The 23800-nt window shown below is 32.8% G+C and overlaps 1 protein-coding gene across 1 annotated transcript; it reads left to right on the top strand.

The window, feature by feature from the left end:
• Nucleotides 1-530: 530 nt before the first annotated feature.
• LOC148604350 (solute carrier family 49 member 4-like) lies at nt 531-9110 on the top strand. The gene is made up of 12 exons (XM_088549662.1): nt 531-983; nt 1438-1528; nt 2200-2363; nt 2615-2687; nt 2969-3015; nt 3473-3523; nt 3849-3978; nt 4369-4477; nt 4873-4940; nt 5917-6035; nt 7364-7546; nt 8180-9110. The coding sequence occupies exons 1-12, from the start codon at nt 668-670 to the stop codon at nt 8332-8334; spliced, it is 1506 nt and encodes a 501-aa protein (XP_088405788.1). The 5' UTR covers nt 531-667; the 3' UTR covers nt 8335-9110.
• Nucleotides 9111-23800: the final 14690 nt, after the last annotated feature.

The raw sequence follows: 23800 nt of genomic DNA, 5'->3' as shown, positions 1-23800 counted from the left end.
AAATATCATGAGCAAATGATTGCCCGGAACCCTCCTTATATAAATTTCTGGATCTGCCCCTGCATCATTGAGGCTATTGTCGTGAATAGCAAATGGCAACAAAGTTGTTGGTACAGATTTTTACCATTTTTTTTTTTTTTTTTTTTTTTTTGTGAAAATTGCGGGGTCTGCCTTATTTAATTACAGAAGTGTATAATATATTTTAAAAATTAACCTTGATTTCATTGCAGTTTTCCCCCAAAATCTCATTTATTGTAAAAACAAAAAAAAATCAACACTGAACCGCAGACTCTAACAATTTTACTCTTCATAACTTTTATTTGTTGTCAGTCCGAATTTTCTCTGACCCAGCAACTCTCCTCTTTTTTATCTTGATATTGATTTGTCTCGTTTTTTTATTTTTTTTTGGATGTTGATATATCGGATTAACGAGGAGGGTTGCAAGGTCAGAGGAAAATCGGACTAGTTTATTGTCTGATGATTTTTATATCAAAAGAATTTATCAAATGACAACAATATATTTATATATACGTAGCTGATAACTGTTAGAGGTAAATATTGATAAACCATATTACTATAAAAGGACGGTTAACTGCAACTATGGTCTTGTTTATTTATTAACGAGAGAATGGAACAGTAAACGACTATAATAAATGCACGTGTACAAATGGAAACGGCAAAAACCCCTCTTCTATCGAACTACAATCAACCTGACGCAGCCAAGGGCACGAACGAAACAACCATCAATGCAGACCAGAAATATTTGAGGACGAAGGTTTATCGAAGGCGTTGGTATGTAATGTTAGTTTTCTGTTTGTGTGCAACATCTCAGGGTGGATCATGGAACGTCTATGGACCAATATCAGCCACAGTTGAAGAGGCTCTTGGCTGGACAGACTCGGACATAGCCCTACTTACTGCATGGGGACCTATTGCGTATCTTGTTGCAACGTTTCCATTCGCCTGGCTGCTGGAAGCCAAAGGTACAGTGTATACATAAAAATATCAACATTCAAATCATTTTTCTAGACTTGAATTAACCATCATCACTCCAATTATGTACATGTGCCATGTACAAGAATAAGTCGATCAGAATTAATACGACTAAGCATATTTAATTTAAGGGTAAGCCGAGAGAACATCTGCATGTGTTTAATACTGTATGATATTGATATACTGAAGAAAAAAACATATGTACATGGACATGTATCTGAAAGTTGAGTAACCAAAGTCATAATTCATCTATACTTTTGGTGAAACACCAGGTTAATTTAAGGTGAGACATTTTTACAGGAATTATACATGGATTAAGTAAGAAGCAATGTCTCGACTAGGTGTAATATCAATATCAGGACTATTTTATATTTTAATCTGACATGACTGCACATTAACCGAGTGCCATATACTCAACTAAAATGAACTTGATCAAACCAACAGGTGTTCGTGCTGCCTGTCTAACAGCAACATTTCTGGTCTTACTGGGTTCTGTGGCTAGATGTATCACAACAACACCTCCCTATGTTACATGGTAAACTTTACTTATTCTGTGGAACAATAGCACCTTAAACAAATATACATTACATAACATTACATTACATTATATCTTATGGAATGATTAACACAATTAAAACCTGTTAACACATTACATTATATCTTATGGAATGATTAACACAATTAAAACCTGTTAACACATTACATTATATCTTATGGAATGAACAACACAATTAAAACCTGTTAACACATCAAGTTCGGAATTTGCTCCGTAGTCCTCTTATCTAATTTTGTAGATTAAACGTATTTAACGTCTCTCTCCGTGTTGAAACTAGACGGTTTTGTCTTTTTTTTTTTTTTTTTAAATCTCTTCAGTGCTCGCTTCATGGACACGTTAATATTCACCTTAAAACTCAAATCAGTTCTCATTACACGTATACATAATATTTAGTAACATAATTCGGTGAAATGCACCGGGCTGGGTATGGAATGACAGTGGCGCCCTTCTTAGAAAATTGCAATTTTTAAAAATTGTTGAAAAATTGTTCAAGATACCCTCAGAATGCAGGGTTTGAGATTTAATGTTTCAAAATTTTCTTGGGGGATGAGGATATAACATCAATAATCCAGACAAAGGTCTTTTCGACAATAATAAAAGATAGTTTCTGCTCTTCATATATACTATGATACGTCTATATTGTGCAAAAGGTCCAGTAATGTAGCACAGCTTTTGAACGGGCTGGCCGGACCAATTGCTTTTGGAGCTCCACCCGTTATTTCAGCTCTGTGGTTTCCTGCAAACGAAAGAACAACAGCAACAGCTCTAAATACAGTACTGAACGATGTAGGAACATCACTTACATTTATATTAGGTATCACTTATATTTATAATAAGCAATCAATAATTTTGCATGTTAGTAAATTTTGAAATATTATTCTGACTATTAAAACATAACTGTAAAGATGGAAAATAGATTAGAAAATATTTTACATACTGAATACATTTTCATAATAGACTGCGCTACTTTAATTTTGTGTATTTTCATTTAATTTATTGCATAAATGTCACTATACATACAGATAAAATACAAAACTCAGTAAAACTTTCGTTTCATCTTTAAAGGTCCGTATCTCGTACCTGAAAGAAAAGATTGTAATGACACTGCAGATTTAGGCAACATATCTTCACACAATAGGTAACTTACTTAGTCTTTTCACATAAGTAAGTACTTTATCTGCACTTTTATATATGCAAGTGTATTGTATTATCTTGTTCACATCATATCGGTTTCCTATTTTCTCGTTTCGGCTATTTATTGAATTTTGCTGTCTCTAAAATGTTTTTTTTTTTGTATTGAATTTTTGATTTTTTTTAATGTTTGAATTCAAGGATAACACCGCGATTGCACTGGTAAAAAAAATCGAAATACATTTCTTCACTTAGAGTTTAGAATCACTTCCATTTCATATTTTTCAGTTTATATGATCTAGACGCATCAATATCCAGTAACTGTTCTTTAAACGGTAAGATATGTGTGGTATGAAATATACTGTTCTTAGAATTTTCTATTACGCTTTACTTCACAGTTATTACTCGTTAACACCACCATTACGGGTGAAGGCTTACATTCATAGAAATTTACCTTTTCTGATTTAAACCTCAATGTAGCCAAATTTTACTTGTTAAAATTTACCCATTTGAAGTTGAACAGAAGTAGGATATGGGGGTATGCGTATTCATACGCATGTTTGATCTCAGTTACTACATGCACTGTATGCAAGTTGTTAGTACATGTATTGAAGCATTGAATAATCTGAATGACAAATATATAATGCGTCAAATATTCAGGGACTAGAATCTAGTATTCCGTATGACTGTAAACTTTTTTTTTCGTCCTTTGGTTTATATTCGTAGCTGCAGCTGAATCATAAAAAGAACAGTTGTAAGCACTTGATTTGAATAAAAAGCCATCTATTATAGGAACTGGTATTTCATTGGAACGTAAAGACATAAGGAGGTACATGCTGTATCGTAAGTACTATCAATACTGGAAATATTACAAAAAAACATTCCGTGCTATTGGCTTTACCGTTCTGTTTTATTAGTATTCCTTATATTCCGTATTCCGTTTCATTTTACCTGTGCTTACCTTAATTGGGAATATTGTTAAGACTATCCGTATTTGAAACCTGGTCCTTTTTTAGTTGATATTTGCCCTTTATATAAGATAAAATGCATTGTGATTTGTCTTTATAATTACACTGACAACTGTCAGCCTCACACGGAACAGACAAAGGTAATAGATCGAGTAAATATCACGTAGCACATATACATTGTATGACTTTTCTTTCTGTAGAGGTTGGTTTTGTTGGTGTGTCATTCCTGTTGATGTTGATATATTTTCCCGCCAAACCTGATCTACCTCCTACTGCGTCTGCTTCAGTACCTCGTTTGGATTTCAAGACTGGAATCAAAGAATTAACAAGGTTCGATATTTCAATACATGATGCGAAGTCGTTGGTAGGTTTAAAGTGGAAAAATTATTTGTTATGCGTAATTGATAAACGATTTTATTCCTCTTTGTAGATAACATTTAAGAGTGTTTGTGTTGTGATTGTTTATACTGTTATAATAATTTCGCTCTTAAAACCTGGTTAGGCTCTTTCTTAAATGATCCCAGTTTTTTAGTGGAATCCGAGTTGCTCATTTGCTTTTGTTACTTTGTATGTATGACTTTAGTTACTTAATGTTCTTTGTTGTGTATGTCTGTTTTCCATGTCTGGTCTTTGTCCCTGGATTGCATTCTTATGCTTTCCACTTGAATCTTGGTTCCCTTGATTACTCTTTGAAGATTTATTTTTCTTCTTTTTTTGCAGAAATTTCCAATTTTGGTTAATATGTTCAATATTTGGAGTTTCGCAAGGTGTTTTCAGTTGTTGGCAGTCTTTACTGGATGTAAACTTGAAACCACATGGTATATCAGAGGTCAGGATCAATACATTCTTTTAACAATCAATATGTTTTGCTATTTTGCTTGTTTGTTTGTTTTGTTTTGTTTTGTTGTGTGTGTGTGTATATATATTTGGATATTAAAAACCACGGCATTTCTTTCATAAATCATGTTCTTGGTCAGCCTTTAAAGTATACACTGTTAATTCTCAATTCATAAATATATAGTCTTCTTTTGCTTTACTAAATGTGACAATTGCTTCCTTATATAAGAGGGGAAATCAGAGCATTTATGAATATACATAGACTTCAGAGGTCCGTTCATGATAAAACTGAAAGTGGCAAAAAAAAACAAAACAAAACAAAAAAAAAACAAAAAAAAACAAAAAAAAAACACGGAGTTTAATTAAAATACTTTTTTATATATATAGAACGAATCAGGATGGCTAGGTTTTTATTCGTTGTTAGCAGGCTGTGTCGTCTCTTTGATATTTGCAAGGTAAGTACCATTTGTTGTCAACCGGTAGAAAAAATCTTCATATATGTTAATTATGTTGATAAATTGAGAAAAAAATAAATAGCATAAAAATGAATGACTAATAATAGCAATTATATTTTCTTGTCTCAAATACAACAGATCTACGTTTTAGAGTTTTAAAGGTTACAATCAATAACCATGAATATTATATAAAAAGCAAGGAATCCGTTGTGCCAACAATCTTTACATCGGCTTATCTCGCATGTATTCTATGCATTTTTTTCTGTTTGCTACATGTACACTTTTTTAGTAAAATGCAAACTCCAAATGTAAATTAAAGATATTTGAATTTTTCTGAAATGGGTCTTTTGAGATCAAGACATTTGTCTATAAATATTAATAAATCCGACTTTGGCTTACGCCATGAAAATTTCAAAAAGCTAACGTTTATTGATTTCATTAGTAATAGGAAACGTGTACGTATTGTGTTCTGTGTAAAATATGTTTTAATTGTCATTATTTCATGATTGTAAATAAAGAATCTTGACATCTGCACACTTAATATTAGAAAATGCCCTTTCTAAATATTACAGAGCCTTAAAATTATAAAGCAAAATTTGTAGTGGTCCGACTTCACCAAGTAAAACTCAACCACGAAAGTCATACACATACAGTACGTACATAAAATTTATCTCCTGCAGAGCATTTTTTCAATTAAGGTAGACTGGAATAACTATGATAGTGTAAGAACGAGCCACAATGTTCCGATGTTTTTATCCCATTTTCTCTTAAAAGCATTGGCGGATCCTGAGGGAGATGCAAGTGGTTGGCACCCCCTTTTTACAGAAAAAATGTAATTTTTATGTGAAAAATTGAAAAAAAAACATGACAAATAATGTCCTAACACTCCATTTTTCCGAGGAACCCCCACTGGCACCCATCCTTTTCAAAGTGTCTGGATCCGCCCCTGATAAGCCCCCCTCTTACTTAATTGTAGGTTTTCAGATGTGTTGACACGACACATGAGACTGTTCCTGTTATTGCTGTATACGTTGGCGTCGGGTTGTTTTGTCTGGTTTATATTCCTAGTTCAAGGAATCATTCCGTCCTCAACAGGTAAATATAACCAGTCGGCGAACAGGTATCATGTATAATTCATAACGAGTATGATATTCCTTACAGTTACCTAATATGTACGATGTAACCGAAAATCCTTGACAATCTGGCAAAACTTTATAAAGGTCTAAATGAGTTATTTGATAAATGAAAGGTAATTTGGTTTTTGGGGCATGTATTAACCCTAGACGTCCAGTGACAGCGAAAATCTGAGATAAGGAATACTTCTGAATAATATACCAAATCAATTGAGTGATTTGTATTGTACATGGTTTAGACTAATTCGGGAATGAATTCCAGATTGAATACCAAGGCAGGCACGTAGCTGCCGGTAGGCAAAAAAGCTTTTGCCTGCACTTAATTTTGCCATTTTTTTTTTTTTGTTGGAGATAAAATACATCCAGAAGAGGCATAAATGATGCTCTAAAACGCTATCTCCGCGGAGCTTCGGGCGGGGGGAGGGGGGGCTTTGCCCCCTACCAGGGCTCAGCCCTGGACCTGCTAGGGGCCTTAAGCGGCCCCCAGACCCCCTGCCGTAATTTTGCCTACACTTCAATTTGGCCTCAGCTACGCGCCTGCAAGGCAATACCTACTGGCAGTGACAAATAGATGCAGTTTCCTTTTTTTTTCTAAATCGTCAAAAGTTTTACAACTGCAGTTTATTTTTGCCTTGTAGATATAAAGGTTAGTAATAAAATGTAATATGATAAGACACACCTTCTGTTCAAATTAGACATCTAACCGATGTGTGTTCATAAAAACAACAACATGACAAAATGACAGTTCAACTATTTTTGCCGTGTTAACTTGTTTCCATTTTTGCATAATTGAGTAGCAGTCTGTGTAAGAATTTTGCAAAGTCTGTAATATATGATACACCTTAAAAAACGGCTACACATTTTTATTTTTGTTATTGTTTCTTTATAGGTCTATATGATGAAATGTATAATTATTCATCCCAATCTGTCTGCTCTTAGGAGATTGAAAATTCAATGCTTTCTATTGCATTTTAGTGTCATTTACAGAGTTATCCCCCTTAATTTTGAATTCTACAATACACTCTATATAATTTATATCTTTTATGTTCAAGGGTTATATGATAAAACAAAATATCAAAAATAAAAACTTGTAGGTTTTCCAACCATGTATCATACATTGCATAATTCTTATTCGGAGTGCTACTTAATTCATAAAACATTATCGAGTCATAACCCTTCTCTTACATGTAAGTGGCGAGATCGGTCTTATACGAACAGGAAAACTATTTCATATATTGTAATTATTACAATGTCGAAAGGTTTGAGTACCTATATATTTTTATATTTCAGTTCAGTTATATACATCCATTATTTTGGGAACCATGTTCCTAAACTCAACCATCCCCTTGTTTTTCGAGGTTGGATGTGAAATAGCTTTTCCAGTTCCTGAAGGAACAACTAACTTAGTTCTTACCCTTGCTACTAACGTTGGAGGTGCTACTTTCTTGGTTGTTCAAATGATTCCTAATATTGGTAAGTTAAGAAAACCATGCTACTTAGCTCTAGGCCTCGTATAAGGCGACACCTTATCGCACTTTTTCAAAGATAAAAAGCTACTATTTGAGAAAATCCATCACAATAAAAGGCAAACTTTTTACTAAAAATAAAACAATGGTAGCATTTTATATATATGCATTTAGTAAGTAAACGTATATGTATTTAAATGAAGGCACACATTATAATTAATTCTTCTATTATTAATCATAATGAAATGATATGATATCGTAAACTACCTGGCCTTAATGAAATTGCATACTTTAGAAGTACGGATTCTATATAACGCTTGAACCAAAGCGTAAAACTTATGTTGGTTACGCCAAGAAAAAAATCATTTGGTTCACAAACGTGTAATTTGTACCAAAAGAAGATTCTAACGGAAACCGAAAGAATTCAATACGTGGACAAACACTAGACAGGGAAAACAGACAAACACAACAAAGAACATGAGATAACCAAAAGAACCTGTATGTATTAAGAATGATTCGTCTTCATAAACATAATTTCATATAATACCATATAAGCATGTATGATTAAAGGTTAATAAAACGATTTTGGTAATTGTCCTTAGTTTGAGAATGGAATATAATGACGACCTTTACTATTCAGGTACACGTTGGGCCTCCTGGTGTATGTTAGGAGGAATAGCAGGTTGTATCCCTGTTCTTGCCTTACTGAAGGAGAGATATAACCGACTAGAGATAGATGAAACATCAAACAACACACCACAACCAGAATTAAGCATTACAACGACACAGAAATAATTTGATAAATTGATATTTTTTTTAACAAAATATTATTGCTAATATTTTAACACTGATAATAACTAGAAAAGCAACTTATACAGCAATCAATGTCCATACACAGACAACGGACACTAAATGACAGAAAACTTACAAAGGCAAACAGCACTGAGTAATATTGAAAATAACTTACTTTTATTATAGATTTAATGTAGTTAACGCTTGGTATGACATAAAGAGCCAGCCTGTGTAAAAAAGAGTACAAAGAATCGTGCAAATTCTGTAATAAGTGATACACCTTAAAAGGGTACACATTTTTATTTTTATCATTAAGTTGTTCTGTGGGTCTATATAATGAAATGTATAATTTTTCATTCCATTCTGTGTGTTCTTATGAGATAATCCACATTGAAAATCCAATAGTTTCTATTGTATTTTAGTGTCATTTACATTTACTTTTATTAAAGATTTAATGTTTAAGCATAATTCTGATATAACGTCCTATATACGTGAAATTACCCGATATTTCTTCTTCAGGGCGATTCAGATGCCGAATTAGTCATTTTTCATATTGGATAAGAAATATGGTGTTGCATTTATTTACACACGCGTTGGCCTTTATATTCGGATTTTATACGTAGTTAACGCTTGGTACAAAGTTATCTCCCTTCATTTTGATTTCTACAGTACATTCTATACAATTTTTATCTCCTAAGAGCACGTATTATATGGAAAAAAAACTGAATGTATTGCAATTCAAACAAAATATCAAAAATAAAAATTTGTAGGCTTTTCAATCATGAATCACATTTTGCTTGATTCTTAGCTAGAGTGCTACTTAAGTGCTGCAATCTGCAAAAATAATTCAAAATTGAAAAAAATATTAATCTTGCTCAGGAAAACACACGAATTTTACAATGTGAATACATAGTTTATGGCCTATTGAAAACAAACTGACAGTTTGTTTGCATTGGAAGTGTCAGAAGACACTTTGGTGATGAAATTGAAATGCATTTCATATAGTTTATACCCCGAACTACTGACATTGAAAACAGAAAAAAAAGATGAAATTATATATAATACCATTCTGCATTACAGATACCATTTTTGAATATTTTACATGAAAAAAACTGAATGAATTTTATACCACGATTCACCCACTGCCTGGTTCTTACCGAGAATGACACTTAAACACATATTTGATCTGTAATTTTAATTTCTTTCCCAACTATATCCTTTTTTTTTGTATCAACTTATTTAATACTGTGACGTCATTAACGTCGTTCCTTCAGAAATCTGCGTTTCACATGTTTCCTAACTGCGTAATATCAATATTACTGATCAATTATTTATTCGGATAGAAAACAAAAGAAACGGAAATGTAAGGATTTTTTTGTTTTTGTTTTGTTTTTGTTTTATTTTATTTTTCTTTGATAATCCAATTGTTTTATAAAATTAACAAAGGTGCGGGAATGCCTGAAAATCTAGTGTACACAAGAAATTTGTGTACTGTTGTAATTCAGCTCTTCACTCAGAATGGTCCAATTCGGGAATTCAACTTTCGTCCCCGTAAACAACGTTGCGTCATCGCAGCATCCTCGTTAAAAACGTTTTGACAATTGAGGATTCTCATAAATAATGGCAATGAATGGTCCATTGTTCTAACTTGAATAAAACTGAGTTATCCTTCTTCAACCATAACAACTTCAAACCGATGCACTTAGAAGATTAACATACTATTGATATAATATCAACCGTTTTTGTTCTCTACGAAGTTTACCTTTGAAGAGAAAGATAGAAAAAAGAGATGTTATGAAACAACAGTAACGAAAACGAATTTATTACTCCAAAAGAAAATTCAGAAAAAAGAAAAAAAATATTGCGCAAACACTAGACATCTATTAACATTTTTTTCCTTCTCGAAAATAAATTCACGTTTTATATCAATTGATTATCATTTAAAATCTAATTTATTGCAATGGTAAAAATGTAAAATTATTGTAGACAAAAACTCTTATCTTTTCAATACAACAGAGTAACGAATGTATACTGCTTTATATATAAACACAATATCCTTGAACGATAATAGATAGAAGCAAAATAAGATACATTTTTTTTTGTATATGCACATAAGAAAAATCATAGTGCTCATTTTTGTATCCTTGTTTTTTTTACTTATCCACAAACAATATATCAAAACACAAAGAAAATAATAGCAAACAAAATCTTCTGAAAATAGTTCACTCCGATCAACCAGTAAACGACAGTCAAACTTGTACGAAAAAACATTGACTCTAAATTTTATTAGTACTCAAAAGTGCTACATATCTTGTGTTTCTTATGTCAAAATCCATTTTAATTTTACTTTTTGTTTGTTTTCCTATGTGCTCGTGATATGCATTTGTTAGTCACCATCGTGGTACATGTACACGTGTTTATTTGTAAGCAATACATATTTTTTTTGCGAAGTTCTTGCCGCTATAAAATGTGCTTTTTATTTGTTTTATGGTCAGTGTCACATTCAACGCAATTATAGAAGACATAGTGCATGTATTGCCACTATGACACTCATTGCATTATTTTTATACAGTAATTGTTACACAGGAAAAATTATTTCACGTGATTTTCACATTAATTTTACATGATTTTCACCTGAATTGAGCAAATAAACTTCGTGATAAATTTCACGTTAAATTCAGGTGAATCGAGTATTAACATGAAATTCACATGAATTGATAACATGAAGGTCGTGTTAAGTGAATTTCACGTGAAAATCACGTTAATTTCATGTGAAGTTCACATGAAATTCACGTGAGGCTCGATTAACATGAACTTCACATGAAAAATATTTGCTGTGTAGCATGAACTATTTAAAAAAATATGACATTTTTCATGTTTTTGTAAATTAAATAGTTTGGTTGCCCTTTATCTGATAGAAAATGACCTAACAAAACAAATAATGTAATGGTGATTTCGTGTCAACATAATAAAATTACTTTTGCTTTCAAATAAGCAATATCAATTGAATTTTAAAAAAAATGATCATGAAAGTTAAATCAAGGCGAGAAAACTATCCCCTCTACCTGCCAATCCAAAGCCATCATGATTGAATGAGGAAGGCGGGAAACACACAGTATCTAGGTTTTGGGAAGTCTTATATCTCATTACTTTTCTGAAAATGGGGGAATCAGGTGCATCGACTTGGTAGATTTCTTGCATTTTTTTTTTATTCTCTCAAAACAAAATTCAAAGAAATACGATTAATGTCATTATTATCGAAAGTATTGCTGTGATGTACATCTTCTCGCAACATTAGCAGCAAAAAAAATCATGAAAATTCTTCTTCTTGTGATAAGCGACCTAATGTGTTGTTACATAACATTGTGATATCAGTAATTCCACACCTCTTAATGTTCAATTTTTCTGTTGAAAATTGGATTTGTTTGAGGTATTTTCAATCAACATTTCAAACATTTTTATTTATTTGAAGGTTTTAACACACCTTCGTTTCAATTTAGATATTTTGCATGTAACGTCTAAAATATGAACTGTATATGCAATAAATTCTTTGTTCATACAGGTTGAGCTGTATATTTTGAATTATTTAAAATATTCTTTTCGTATCATTTGAAATGAGATAAAAACTTGCACTGTATTGAAGCAAAATCAGGGATAGGTTAATGATACAACAAGCAAACAGGAAACAAAGGAACAAACCAACAAATTGAAGAAAAAACACGCTAACCAAATTAAAAATCATTTGATAATTAATAAAATAATTTGGTACAAGAGAGAGTAATCATGAAAACCCAGATTCTAGCGGAAATCAAAAGAATGTAATTCAGGGGCAAAGACCAGACCTGGAAAACAGACGCACACGTATAGAACATAACATAACCAAAACAATACGTACAATGTAACATTAGTAAGGACTCCATCAATGGTACAACGGTCGGGTAAGGGTTATCTGCTTTTCATAAAAGTCATGTCCGGGGTAGACGAAAGTGGAAAGGGAAATATAACACATTGAACAAATCAGTTCTAATGGTGCAGATGGATACACCGTAACGATCCACTTGTAGCAACACAACCCTGTTTCAGAAGACTAATTGTAAGAAATCTAGCCTTCCTTACAAAAAGTCTGCATAGTTACGGCAAGCTCTGGCATAACGTATGAGTTGAGAAATGAAAGAGTAATCAAGGGAACCAAGGTTATAGCGGTAATCAATAGAATGCAATCCAGGCACCAAGACCAGGCATGGAAAGCAGACATGCACAACAAAGAACGTAAAGTAACTAAAATCATACATACAAAGTCACAAAAGCAAATGAACAACTCGGACTCCACACTAAAAACTGTGAGCATGGACCAGGTGCACCGGTATGGTAAGCGTCCTCTGCTTTTCTAGAAACACTCGCTGAGTTGCTCATAAAAAGTCAAGTCCAGGGTAGACAAACGAGGAAAGGAAAACTATGAAAATAAATCAGTTTTCATGGTGCAGATGGATGCACCATAACGATCCACGAGTTCATGATGACGACCATAAAACTTCTGTAGTGATGACTTCAATCTTGTAGCAACATAACCCTGTTTCAGAAGCCTATTTGTTAGAGTTCTAGCGCGATACAAAAAGTCTGTGTAGTTTCGGCAAGCTCTGGCATAACGTATGAGTTGAGATATGAACACTCCATACGCAAGTGCTGAAGGGATGTTGCCACAGAAAAAGGAAAAGTTGTATAGTTTGTTCAATAGTTTTACTTTATATGGATCCCTTAGTGTAGATCAAGATATGACTGACTTCACAGTGTCTGTAGTATCCTATATATGAAGGTCTGTAGGGTAGATGCGATGTATCAAATCCCCGAAATTAGGATTGTGTAACGATAATACGTCATTTATATAGCGGAAAGTTAGATCAAAGGATCCGGCTAAACGATGAACCTTTCTTTAGATTAGATCGGCAGTAAAGTCAGCCCCATAAGAATGAAGGAAAAGGTCGGCTAGTGGAGGATCCGGAGCGCAATTTGTTCGCATTGGAATGTCAACCGTTTATTGAAAAAACGCGTCCATCCTACTGGACAAATATGTTGTCGAATAAAAATTCCATAAGTTTGAAAACGTCTTCTTTGGTATATTTGGAAGATGATTTGGAATCGTTTTTTTACAAGGTATACGAAGTCTATACCAAGAACTACACATTTGCAGCTAGGTGTACTGACCTTTTTGGAGTATTAACGATGAATAATGTTTTTGAGTCGGGATTTTAACTGAGTATTGGGAATAGAATTATAAAGAGTTGAAAAGTTATATATTTTAATGCTATTGTATTCTGATAATAACCTTGAGGATTTCCAGAAAATCTTCGCAGGATCCACATTAAATTAACACCACTTCGGGAGAAACAGGTGTCGTGGTAGGACTGGAGACGGTCTTTTACAGCTGTGAGTATAGAAGTTAAAATTTTGAAAGCCGGTTGGTGGTACATTTTGCAGATCGAGTTATGTAGCCTTGTTGTGGATTCCTGTGGAAGCATGAAGTATGAAGAATCTATAACATATACTACATACTATAACACACAGAAATCAAATAAGACAACATAAAGTTTTAATGATCCTCAAGGATATTACTAATAACTTGAAACAAAACCAGGTGCCTCAATAGGGCAATCATCGTATGCAATATCCGATATAATACGGATTGGATGAGCTATGACATGTAGACACAATATCAGTCTACTTCTACTTTTAATTTATTTTATTCATTGAAACTGCTAAAGTTTGTAATAGACTATGCATTTACAAAATTCAGCTAAATAATCGTTTTCCGATCTATGAAAAAGCAAAATGTTTTTAAAACAATGTTTTAAGCACGACCTTGTCCGCAAATGAACGGAACAAATTGAGTGTTGACTAATGCATAGAAAAAATGCAATGCAACAATGTAATTAAATGTCTTATTAACAATATCAACAATGGCATTTATTCCTTTGTTGCCATCCTCACTTCGGTCTGCCTTGAGATTTTGTTATAAAACATTAGCTTAAGAATCTTAAGGGAATATATCATGGCTTAATTCTGACGTAATACTAAGGTCAAGGCTAAATAAACCTTTCCTTCCAACACTTTAGGCAATGAAATATACTGTACTTAAGTTCTATCATGATTTTTCCAAATATGTTAATAAAGTGCACCTAACTAGCACTTTGTTATGAGGAGATGAGTTACTGAACTTGTTTTGGTATTGCTTGATCTCCCCTATGCTACCGGTCTTGACTTTTTATGAGCAACACGGTGGTTCTAGAAAAGCAAAGGACGCTTACCCTACTGGTGCACCTGGTCCATGCTCCCAGTTTTTAGTGGAGTCCGAGTTGCTCATTTGCTTTTGTTACTTTGTATGTATGATTTTTGTTACTTTATGTTCTTTGTTATGTATGTCTGTTTTCCATGTCTGGTATTTGTCCCTGGATTACATTCTTGTGATTACCGCTATAACCTTGGTTCCCTTGATTATTCTTTCATAGTATCTGTACAGTTTTGTAATTCGTTCAACTCATATTGCCTTCGCACTCTCCCACTATATTTCACACTTTAGCAACGTGACTGTAGTATCGCCATACAGGTACTGTCAGAACTACATTTAGAATTACCAAAATTATCTTCTGAATTAAGGCAAACCATTAGTAGTATAGATGAGGACACTTAAAATCTTTCACACCTGTAGGTATTATTTAATAATAACTATTGTAAATGTGCTTCTTCCACTAAAATTATTCTCACTTTATGTGTTTAATGTTGTGATTACACAATTTAGAAAGGGTCCGTGAGGAGTCAGATTATGAAGTGTGTCGAGAGTTAGCTTTAAGGTAAAAGAATTATATGCAATTATCACGAAGGTGTCAATGACAACGAGAAATCTCATCCAAATTATCATTGTCTTGAGATTGGCTTATTCAATAAATAACAATGGGTCTTCCGGTCAAAAGGTAAACGTTTAATTCATTTAAAATTTTATCTCATCTATAGCGTCTTATTGTGGACATGTGCTGACTGTTAAACTCTTTTATTCAAAAGATCTTATATTCCCAATTATAGATATATTTACACATTTTGCTAAGCGAAAAAAAACCCTGTGGTAAAGCTCAACAACATCATCAAATATAATAAAGTATCAAAGTATTCTTACCGGTTATGACACAATAGCATGCAAATGTTATTTAATCACCACCGATACATACACGCCGCAATGGACGAATGGTTTAGCACGCTGTAAAACCTAGATTTTACCAACCATTTCGTTTAAAGTGCCTGTATCAAGGAACATTGCGTAACCAACTGCCCGGTGATGTAATATCTATTTTACAAGATTTGTTTTGGGCTTGATTTGATTATGGATCGGATTAGTGTTCGGTAATTTTGTTATTTTAAGGGTCCGGTAAATATTTTCAAGTCATTGGCCACTTACTCTGCACTAGATGTTAAGGCTACAGATTATGTACATTGCTATACTAGAGTATTTGCTGGTAAAGCTGTAAATTGAGTCAATAAATATAAATATATATATATGTATTACAGATCTAAAAAATTCCTAGCGATGTTAGAACTGTCAATTTTTTTGTCGTTCCCTCCGCGGGACTCGACCTCGTACCGCTATGACATCTATGGCAACACCGCCTGCACAAAGTCCAGCGCCCTAGACCACTCGGCCAGTTAGACTGTTTCCCCTGTCTAGTTTTTATCCTTGTTATATATTCTTTTGATTTCCGCTCGAACCTTGGTTTCCTTGATTACTCTTTCTATAAATCAAAGTTATATTAGCCTAAAGTAATGCAATAACTCACAATTTCTTTACAAAAAATAAATAAATAAATAAATAAATAACTTGTATTCCGGGTTGACCAAATATATTTCTATGTAGAATAAATTAATTTTATTGTAATTTGTGTTCAGTTTTACACTCGTTTGACACAACAAAATCCTTGTTCTAAAAGAGAGATTTAGTTGTTCTTAGAGTACACAATAAAACGCCACGGAATCATTTTATAACTTTCACACAATTATGTTTATATCTCCGTATATAAATATTCCAGGGTGTTTAATTTGATACCAAGCTTTCAAAATTTAATGATTCCATATTAAATATGTATACAAACCAACCAAATAAAGCTCGTATAGATAGATAACTTAAGTCGAATAAACAAGACTTGTTTACGCTGACAATATTTGAGATATTGGACTGGTCTTAAAGTTGTACTTCAGTTTGGAACGAATATAATAAATAACAACATAAAGGGAAAACTCAACCAAGGTTTTTTGAAAGAAGTTATAAAATAACTTGGCAAATGTCCAGTAAGACTTTCATAACTTTCTTCAAACGATAAATGTTCCTTAATTTGTGAAATGAAAATCACATTAAAACATTGCTTATTCAATATGAGTCGACAATTTAGAAAATAACTGTTTCTCACTTGTGAGACTACGGTATCCAAATTTTAGTTATGTGATATTTCCTTATCTCAGGGAGATTTTACCATTCTTGTACTCTCAGTGGTTTTAGATTCTGAATATCTTAAATATTTCTTTTTCTTTTCACAATTCGCAACTTGAAGAGAAGAAGAATAATTATATTTATTTTATTACTAAAAGGGTACTTCTCATTTTCACAATTTTATCTACTAAGAATGTAACGACTCCTCTCGCTACACTGCTGCATCGGATCAAATTGATACAGGAAGATAACGTAAACAAAGAAAGGTCTGAAAAATTTCCAACTATGTTAGTATCAATTTGATCCGATGGAGCAGTGTAGCGAATAGAGTCACTTTCTTAGACGTATGTATAATATTGATTTGTTGTGACGTATCGTTAATTTGATTCTCCATCCTACATATCAACACCTAGATGAGTTGTCCCGTACACTCATACATCGTGTACGAAGTTACAACCTCACATTTATCCTACAAAAAGGAACATCCTGGCCAGCGAAAACTGTATTTTTATATAGCCTAGAACGGCCGAGTGGTCTAGGTCGCTAGACTTTGTGCAGGCGGAGTTGCTGCGGAGGAACGACAACAAACTTCCTTTGACAGTTCTAACATCGTTGGGAATTATATATATATGTATTGTAAAAATGATGTGAATCTAAAAATATCTGATTTGTAATATGAAAATACTATTTACGTCATGCAACGCCGGTTATATTTTTAAAAGAGGTTGTTTTATTACATAAGTACTGAATTAAGAAAGCAATTTTCAAACGTTTATAAACTATATTTTACGCCATGTGTTTATATAAATGACAAAAAATAATTTTCAGGACACCAGTAATGAACAAATATTGCAAGCAGAAAGGCACTTCTAACAAAGCATCGTATATCAGTATTTAAATAATTGAGTGAGTTCATTTAAATTTTGAAACCCTTTAACGTAAATTTAATTGGTCTTTAATCAAACAGTACATTGTATATGATAGGGTGAAGACCAAATCGTACAGAAAATCCCTATATTCGATCTTATAAATATTTTTAAAGTGACATTATTGTAAAAATAACACGTCGAAACATACTACCAAGTCATTGGCCCTTAGTAAAAAATTTCTATTAGAAATGTTCAAACGAGAAAAATCTGATGACAAAACAAAGACTGGAACACCCAATATACAAACGAGGGAAAATCTACAGACAAAACAACGGCTGGAACACCCAATGAACAAACGAGGGAAAATCCGTACAAAACAATGGTTGGAACACCCAATCTACAAACGAGGAAAAATCTGTGGACAAAACAATGGCTGGATCACCCAATGTGCAAACGAGGGAAAATGTTTGGACAAAACAATTGCTGGAACACCCAATGAACAAACGAGGGAAAATCATCGGACAAAACAATGGCTGGAACACCCAATGAACAAACGAGGGAAAATCCGTACAAAACAATGGTTGGAACACCCAATGTACAAACGAGGAAAAATCTGTAGACAAAACAAAGACAGGAACACAATGTACAAACAAGAGAAAATCTGTGGACAAAACAATGGTCGGAGAACCCAATGTACAAACGAGGGGAAATAACATACAGAAACACATAAAATATATAAAATGTTCGATGATTTCGTATTATGTATCTATTATTAAATGGATATATGTTGATAAGTTATGCACCCACCAACAATAAAGTGAGTGCTATAAATTAATAACGTACTATCGATTTCGTTTGTGCAGCTTTCATGTTCTTCAACAATTGCTATACTTCTCTGACGGGTCTGCCAGAAAAATAAAAAAGAGCATTTAGGTGACATCGGCTTAAATTAAAGTGGTTGACATCGTGTCAAAAGTACAATCTTAGATTCGAAAAAAAGATGTACATTTTATTTTAATAAATTGAGTTTTAACAAGCGTGAAAGGCGTTTCTCGACTGCAAATAACACGATCTTATTTTTTGTATAAATTATTGAAGTGGATTTTGGGCTATCTTTATCGAATTACCTCTGTGCATGCTCTATATGACACCTTTGATATTAACTCCCAAGGCGGGGAAGCTTAACCAATATATATATAGCCGTGATCTATGTCAAGTGCTACTTATATAACGTCGCTCACCTATTTTGTAAGAGTAAATGCATACTAAGCATTTTATAGCATTGCGATTCAGGAACAGTACATTGCAAAGGCTTTTTTTTGTTTCGCTTTGGAAGAATAAACCATCGATAACAAATGTGGATTTTTTCTTTAAGATGAAAACCAAATAAGTCAACCTTTTGTATTGAATGCTTTGATATAGTGGTAAAGATTTCTCTCTGATAAATAATGAATATTATGCAATGCTGTCTATTGAATCACTTAAAAGATAATGATAATCTTATTTTTACCAGCTATATGGAAAACTGATCTCAAAATGATATGAACTAGTTGATATAAACATTCTTTAAAGCTTACAATACAGTGTCATTGCACCGCCAAAAGTCAGATTACTGAGTACGGTAATTTAACCATGGCAAAGCAATTCTTTTAAGATATAAAAAAATAACCGCGTCTTTATGGCTGATATTCTATTGATCAGTGTATAAGACGAGGATGATTCCTGATTATTGTCCAGTTACAAATGAATAGAGACATAAAAATCTCATCAGACTGACTGACAAATGACATCCATCATTATTTGTTGAAATAGTCAAGGATAAGGTTATGACGGCGAGAGACTGCACTTTTTCAAATTGATTTCACACATTTCCGGATAAGATTTTTGTTTCCTCTGTTAATATTATACATTTGAGCCCGGTCGATAAATAGTCTTTTTCTAAATCTTATTTCCTGGGGTGTATAATACTGATATGTAAGAATGTTTTCAAAATATAAAGGAAACCTCCAATCATTTGCCGGGCGAAAAATTGATGTAAAGAATAGGCATTTCCTTAAGATACAGGAAATAATAACAGTATTTACAAAGTATATAAAAGGGCTTAAGGGTAACCAAGGTAAAATTATCCAGAACATCATCATACTTATATACTGATGTAAGAAAAAAGGCGAAGTAAAGACTAATAGAGGTAAAAGCAACCAACAGCATAGATAAACCAAACAAACGACATATATAAAGCTTAACGTCAATGTGCAACTTGGACACACAAAAACTTCGAATATGAACCAGGCGAAACAACAAAATTCATTGATATGTCCACTGAATTTGTAAGATCAAATGCCTTCTAAAACGGAAGAGAGAAACAATGCTAAAAAGACAAAATATGTCATCACAGAGAAGACGAAGAACATAATGGTCGGCAAGTTTTCTCTAGAAAAGTAGAGGATACTACCGGTGCACCTTGTCCATACTATGAGTTTATGGTTCAATTAAAAAAATGTATTATTGACGATATTGAGTCTCTTTTCTTGGTTACGAGTTTTTTTATATTTTGATAAGCACTTGAGAAACATGTAAGTTGGGATATCGAATAAACGAATTGAAAATGAACGAGAAGAAATTAGGAATCACCTCAAAAGCAAGAAAATTTGCAACGCTAAAATACATGCATACTTTCGTTATTGTATATTTACTAAACAGAAAATATATTTTTGTAATAGAACATGGATTGAATTGTTCAAAATTAAGTTATAATTTTATATTGGATAAGTTGATAAGCAGACATACTGTTAGAATAATATCTTATATATAATGACTACGTACGCAAATATGTGAATGCAATGTCATCGCCGTTTATCTCATTCAGATTTTGCGCTTAGAAATAGTCTTTGGGTAATAAGACCTGTAAATTCACACTGAAAACTACCATACGGCGATTTTTTTTTCTGGCAGAAGTCCCAAAAATTGGTAATAAGAAATGAGACCAAGGAGTAACCACAGTTGAAGCGAACCGTTGATCGCGTCTTATATTTGTTAGCATTCGTTTCCAGTTCTTATCTGACTACATCAAAGGAATGGTCGCATAGGATTATATTTAAATTCAAACATTTACATATCTGATCAACTATCCATCAGTTTATTGTTGATGCTATTGGTTCCAGGTTATCGTAACGATAGTTGATATTATTATAGCCATTAGATATCAATATACCGATTTAAGAATTTGGCTTAATGTGAGAAATTGTAATTCTGTCTTTACATAACGGAAAATGAATTTCACACATTTTCAATACGGAAAAATGTTTATCTTTATTTTTCTATTAGATTTCTGACAACCAAAGAAAAATCTTGATTTTGAATTGAATGACGCATTTATGAAAAGCATTTTAACATGCATATACATTCTATAAGGAAATTGGTTGATATTCATAGCTTTTACACTAATAATGCATCCAATTCTTACAACCGGTGATTTGATCAATTCCTCGTAAGCTACTTGAAAAGGGTTAAGCGTTAAAAAATCCCTTTATATTAGACTTTGCATGGAAACTAAGTCTAGCTGATGACAAATACACTGAGCCAAGGGTAGATAAGAACGTAGATAATATTTCAATATTAAGCTTTGTGTTGTTCACTGCCTATACAAACTCCTTTGCATTATTTATTTTTAAGAAAGCGATATATGTACGTGAAACCATTTGTAGCTTTTCGAGCATTTGTTTCCTACATATAAAGAATATGAAATATTGGAATGTGTCAAAATGACCACAGCCCTACTAAATAGTATGTTTTAAGTGTGTAAGGTTTTCCATATTGGCTTAGGTATTGGTCATAGCCGAACTCCAATATTTCTAGGCAAGGACCAATACAAAGCCAATAATAAAATCATTATATTGACTTAATTTATTGACTTACTAGTCCAATACATCATAACAGCCTAGGACGATATTGTTTTTTAACCACGCCAATATGGATTTTAACCAGGCCAATATGACATATTAGACGGATAAAAGCCGTATTGGACGGCAAAATCCCGTATCGGCGCACTTTTGTACTTTGTATTGTATTGGCAGCTTTGATCATATTTTGGCCAATTTTCGAACGTTAGTCTCTAATAAAAATTACAAACAAAGGTAGCATACGTGTCTGATGAGTGGTGAGAAATTCTTAACGCTCGGAGTCTGCTTTCGGCTGACCTGAATAAATAAGTATACTGGTTGAGAGAAATGGGCAACTCACTTTACCCTAGATATATGAAAAAAAAACAAATTCAAATTACATATGTGCTACATTTTCCTGACTTGAGACAGACGCAACAGATTAGACTGGATAGATGAAGTTGAAGGGTCTTACTCTTACTAATACAGACCAATTAAATACACAGTAACGCACCACAAAACACCCTTTAAAATCTGTCCAAGTTTAATGTAGATTTAAGGAACATAACAAACCAAGCTGAAAAAAGTTAGCCATAAACATCGCGCTATATATCACACCCACGTTATGCAAATGTTATTTTCATTTTCGGTATAAATAGCGTTAATTTAATACTTGTTTTTAAAATGTGCCAATATCAATGTAGTTGTAATGCGCTCGCTTACGCTACAATTTCAAGTTCAGTGGAGAGTGTCTCTGCGAGCTGAACTACAAGGCATGAAACTTTAGCATTAAGATATTGTAAGGTATGCAGGATTCATCCTGTCACAAAAATTATCTTGCATCGTTCCTTACTATTTGTTTATCCAGTGCTCATGTGGTATTTCTTAAATGGCTACTTTATTTTTATATTATTATTTTTTTCGGCCAATTTTTGGTTTTTATTAATTGCCAACATTTGATTACAACTTTCAAAAAAAAAAAAAGAAATACAAAAAACAAAAAAACAAAAAAAAACAAAAAAAACAAAAAAAAACATAAAACAAAACAAAACAAAGCAAAACAAAACAAAAATATGTACAGGTTGACAAATTCTGTATTACGACCACCATCAAGATATGAAAACTTCTTATTACATGTATTACGTTAAAAATCTCAGGACCAATTCCGTCAAAAATTAATAAGTATCATAAATACGACATGAATAGTGAAAATAATTGTGCCCGACATCAGACGTGGTGAATAATGCGGGAAAGCCAATTAAATGTCCATTGTAATGAGCTATCAGATACAGAGAGTTATGTATGCTCTTTTGCATTGATCTGGGAAAACTTGGAATCAGATGTCAGTTTTCTTACATTTGAGAATCTGCACAAGTCTGATTGATGACCATCTAATAGCATATAATGACAATGTAGTTCGAATAAATCTAACTCTTCAAAGGCTCTACAGAACTTGTATGAATTTTACGACTGCGTGCATCTTTGTGTATTGGATAAAATTTCAGAGTAATTATTGGCTTGTTTTTTTTATCATTCGATCATACTTAAATTATTTGTGTCAAGTTTGAAACAAATTCTAGGTATTTTTTCACCGACAACTTATTTTGCCTTTGGGATAATGATAATTAATTAATGTACATGTAATTACAGAAACTAACCAGAGAAATTAGTTAATTAAGTATTGTTTTAAAATCGTTAAGACGGAAGCAAAAATTGATTTTACTGCTGCTAAGTAATAAATGTCAAAACAAAACAAACTGTTCAATTAGTATAATTTGTAGATACATTAATCTGAATCTCAGTTAGTATTTTCATAGCTGTTAACCTATAAATCATATTCACCCAGAGCACACTGCATGCTGTATGTTCAATCATTCGCGATTATTTTAAAAGTAGATTATAAAATTGTTTAAAAAGTCCTATTTTTCTTGCAGATTATGTTAATAAAGCTGTTGTATTTCTCCTCGTACATCAAATCAACGGATCAATGAATGTAAACACCATCCATAATCACCGAGATGTCTAAAGAATAGGGAGGAACGGGAAATATATGGTGGGAATATCGAAAGTAAATCCTTTTCCAACATTGTCAAGTCCGGACACAACTTGGGTGTTTAAAAACACCCACATTATGACCTGTAACCTAAGGTTAAATGCTCCATCGTGGCTAATATATTTCAGTGAAGACCTAGGAAAGTGATTCAATATAGATTAAAGTAGACAATGTGGTTTATAACTTCTGATGTTATTATAAA

This window comes from Perna viridis, chromosome 10 (genome assembly GCF_037379345.1).
Source record: "Perna viridis isolate PV_CMFRI_1.1 ecotype Kerala chromosome 10, ASM3737934v1, whole genome shotgun sequence".
NCBI classification, from domain to species: domain Eukaryota; kingdom Metazoa; phylum Mollusca; class Bivalvia; order Mytilida; family Mytilidae; genus Perna; species Perna viridis.
Note: the sequence above shows the minus strand (reverse complement) of the source record. Positions and strands in the feature narration are given on the sequence as shown.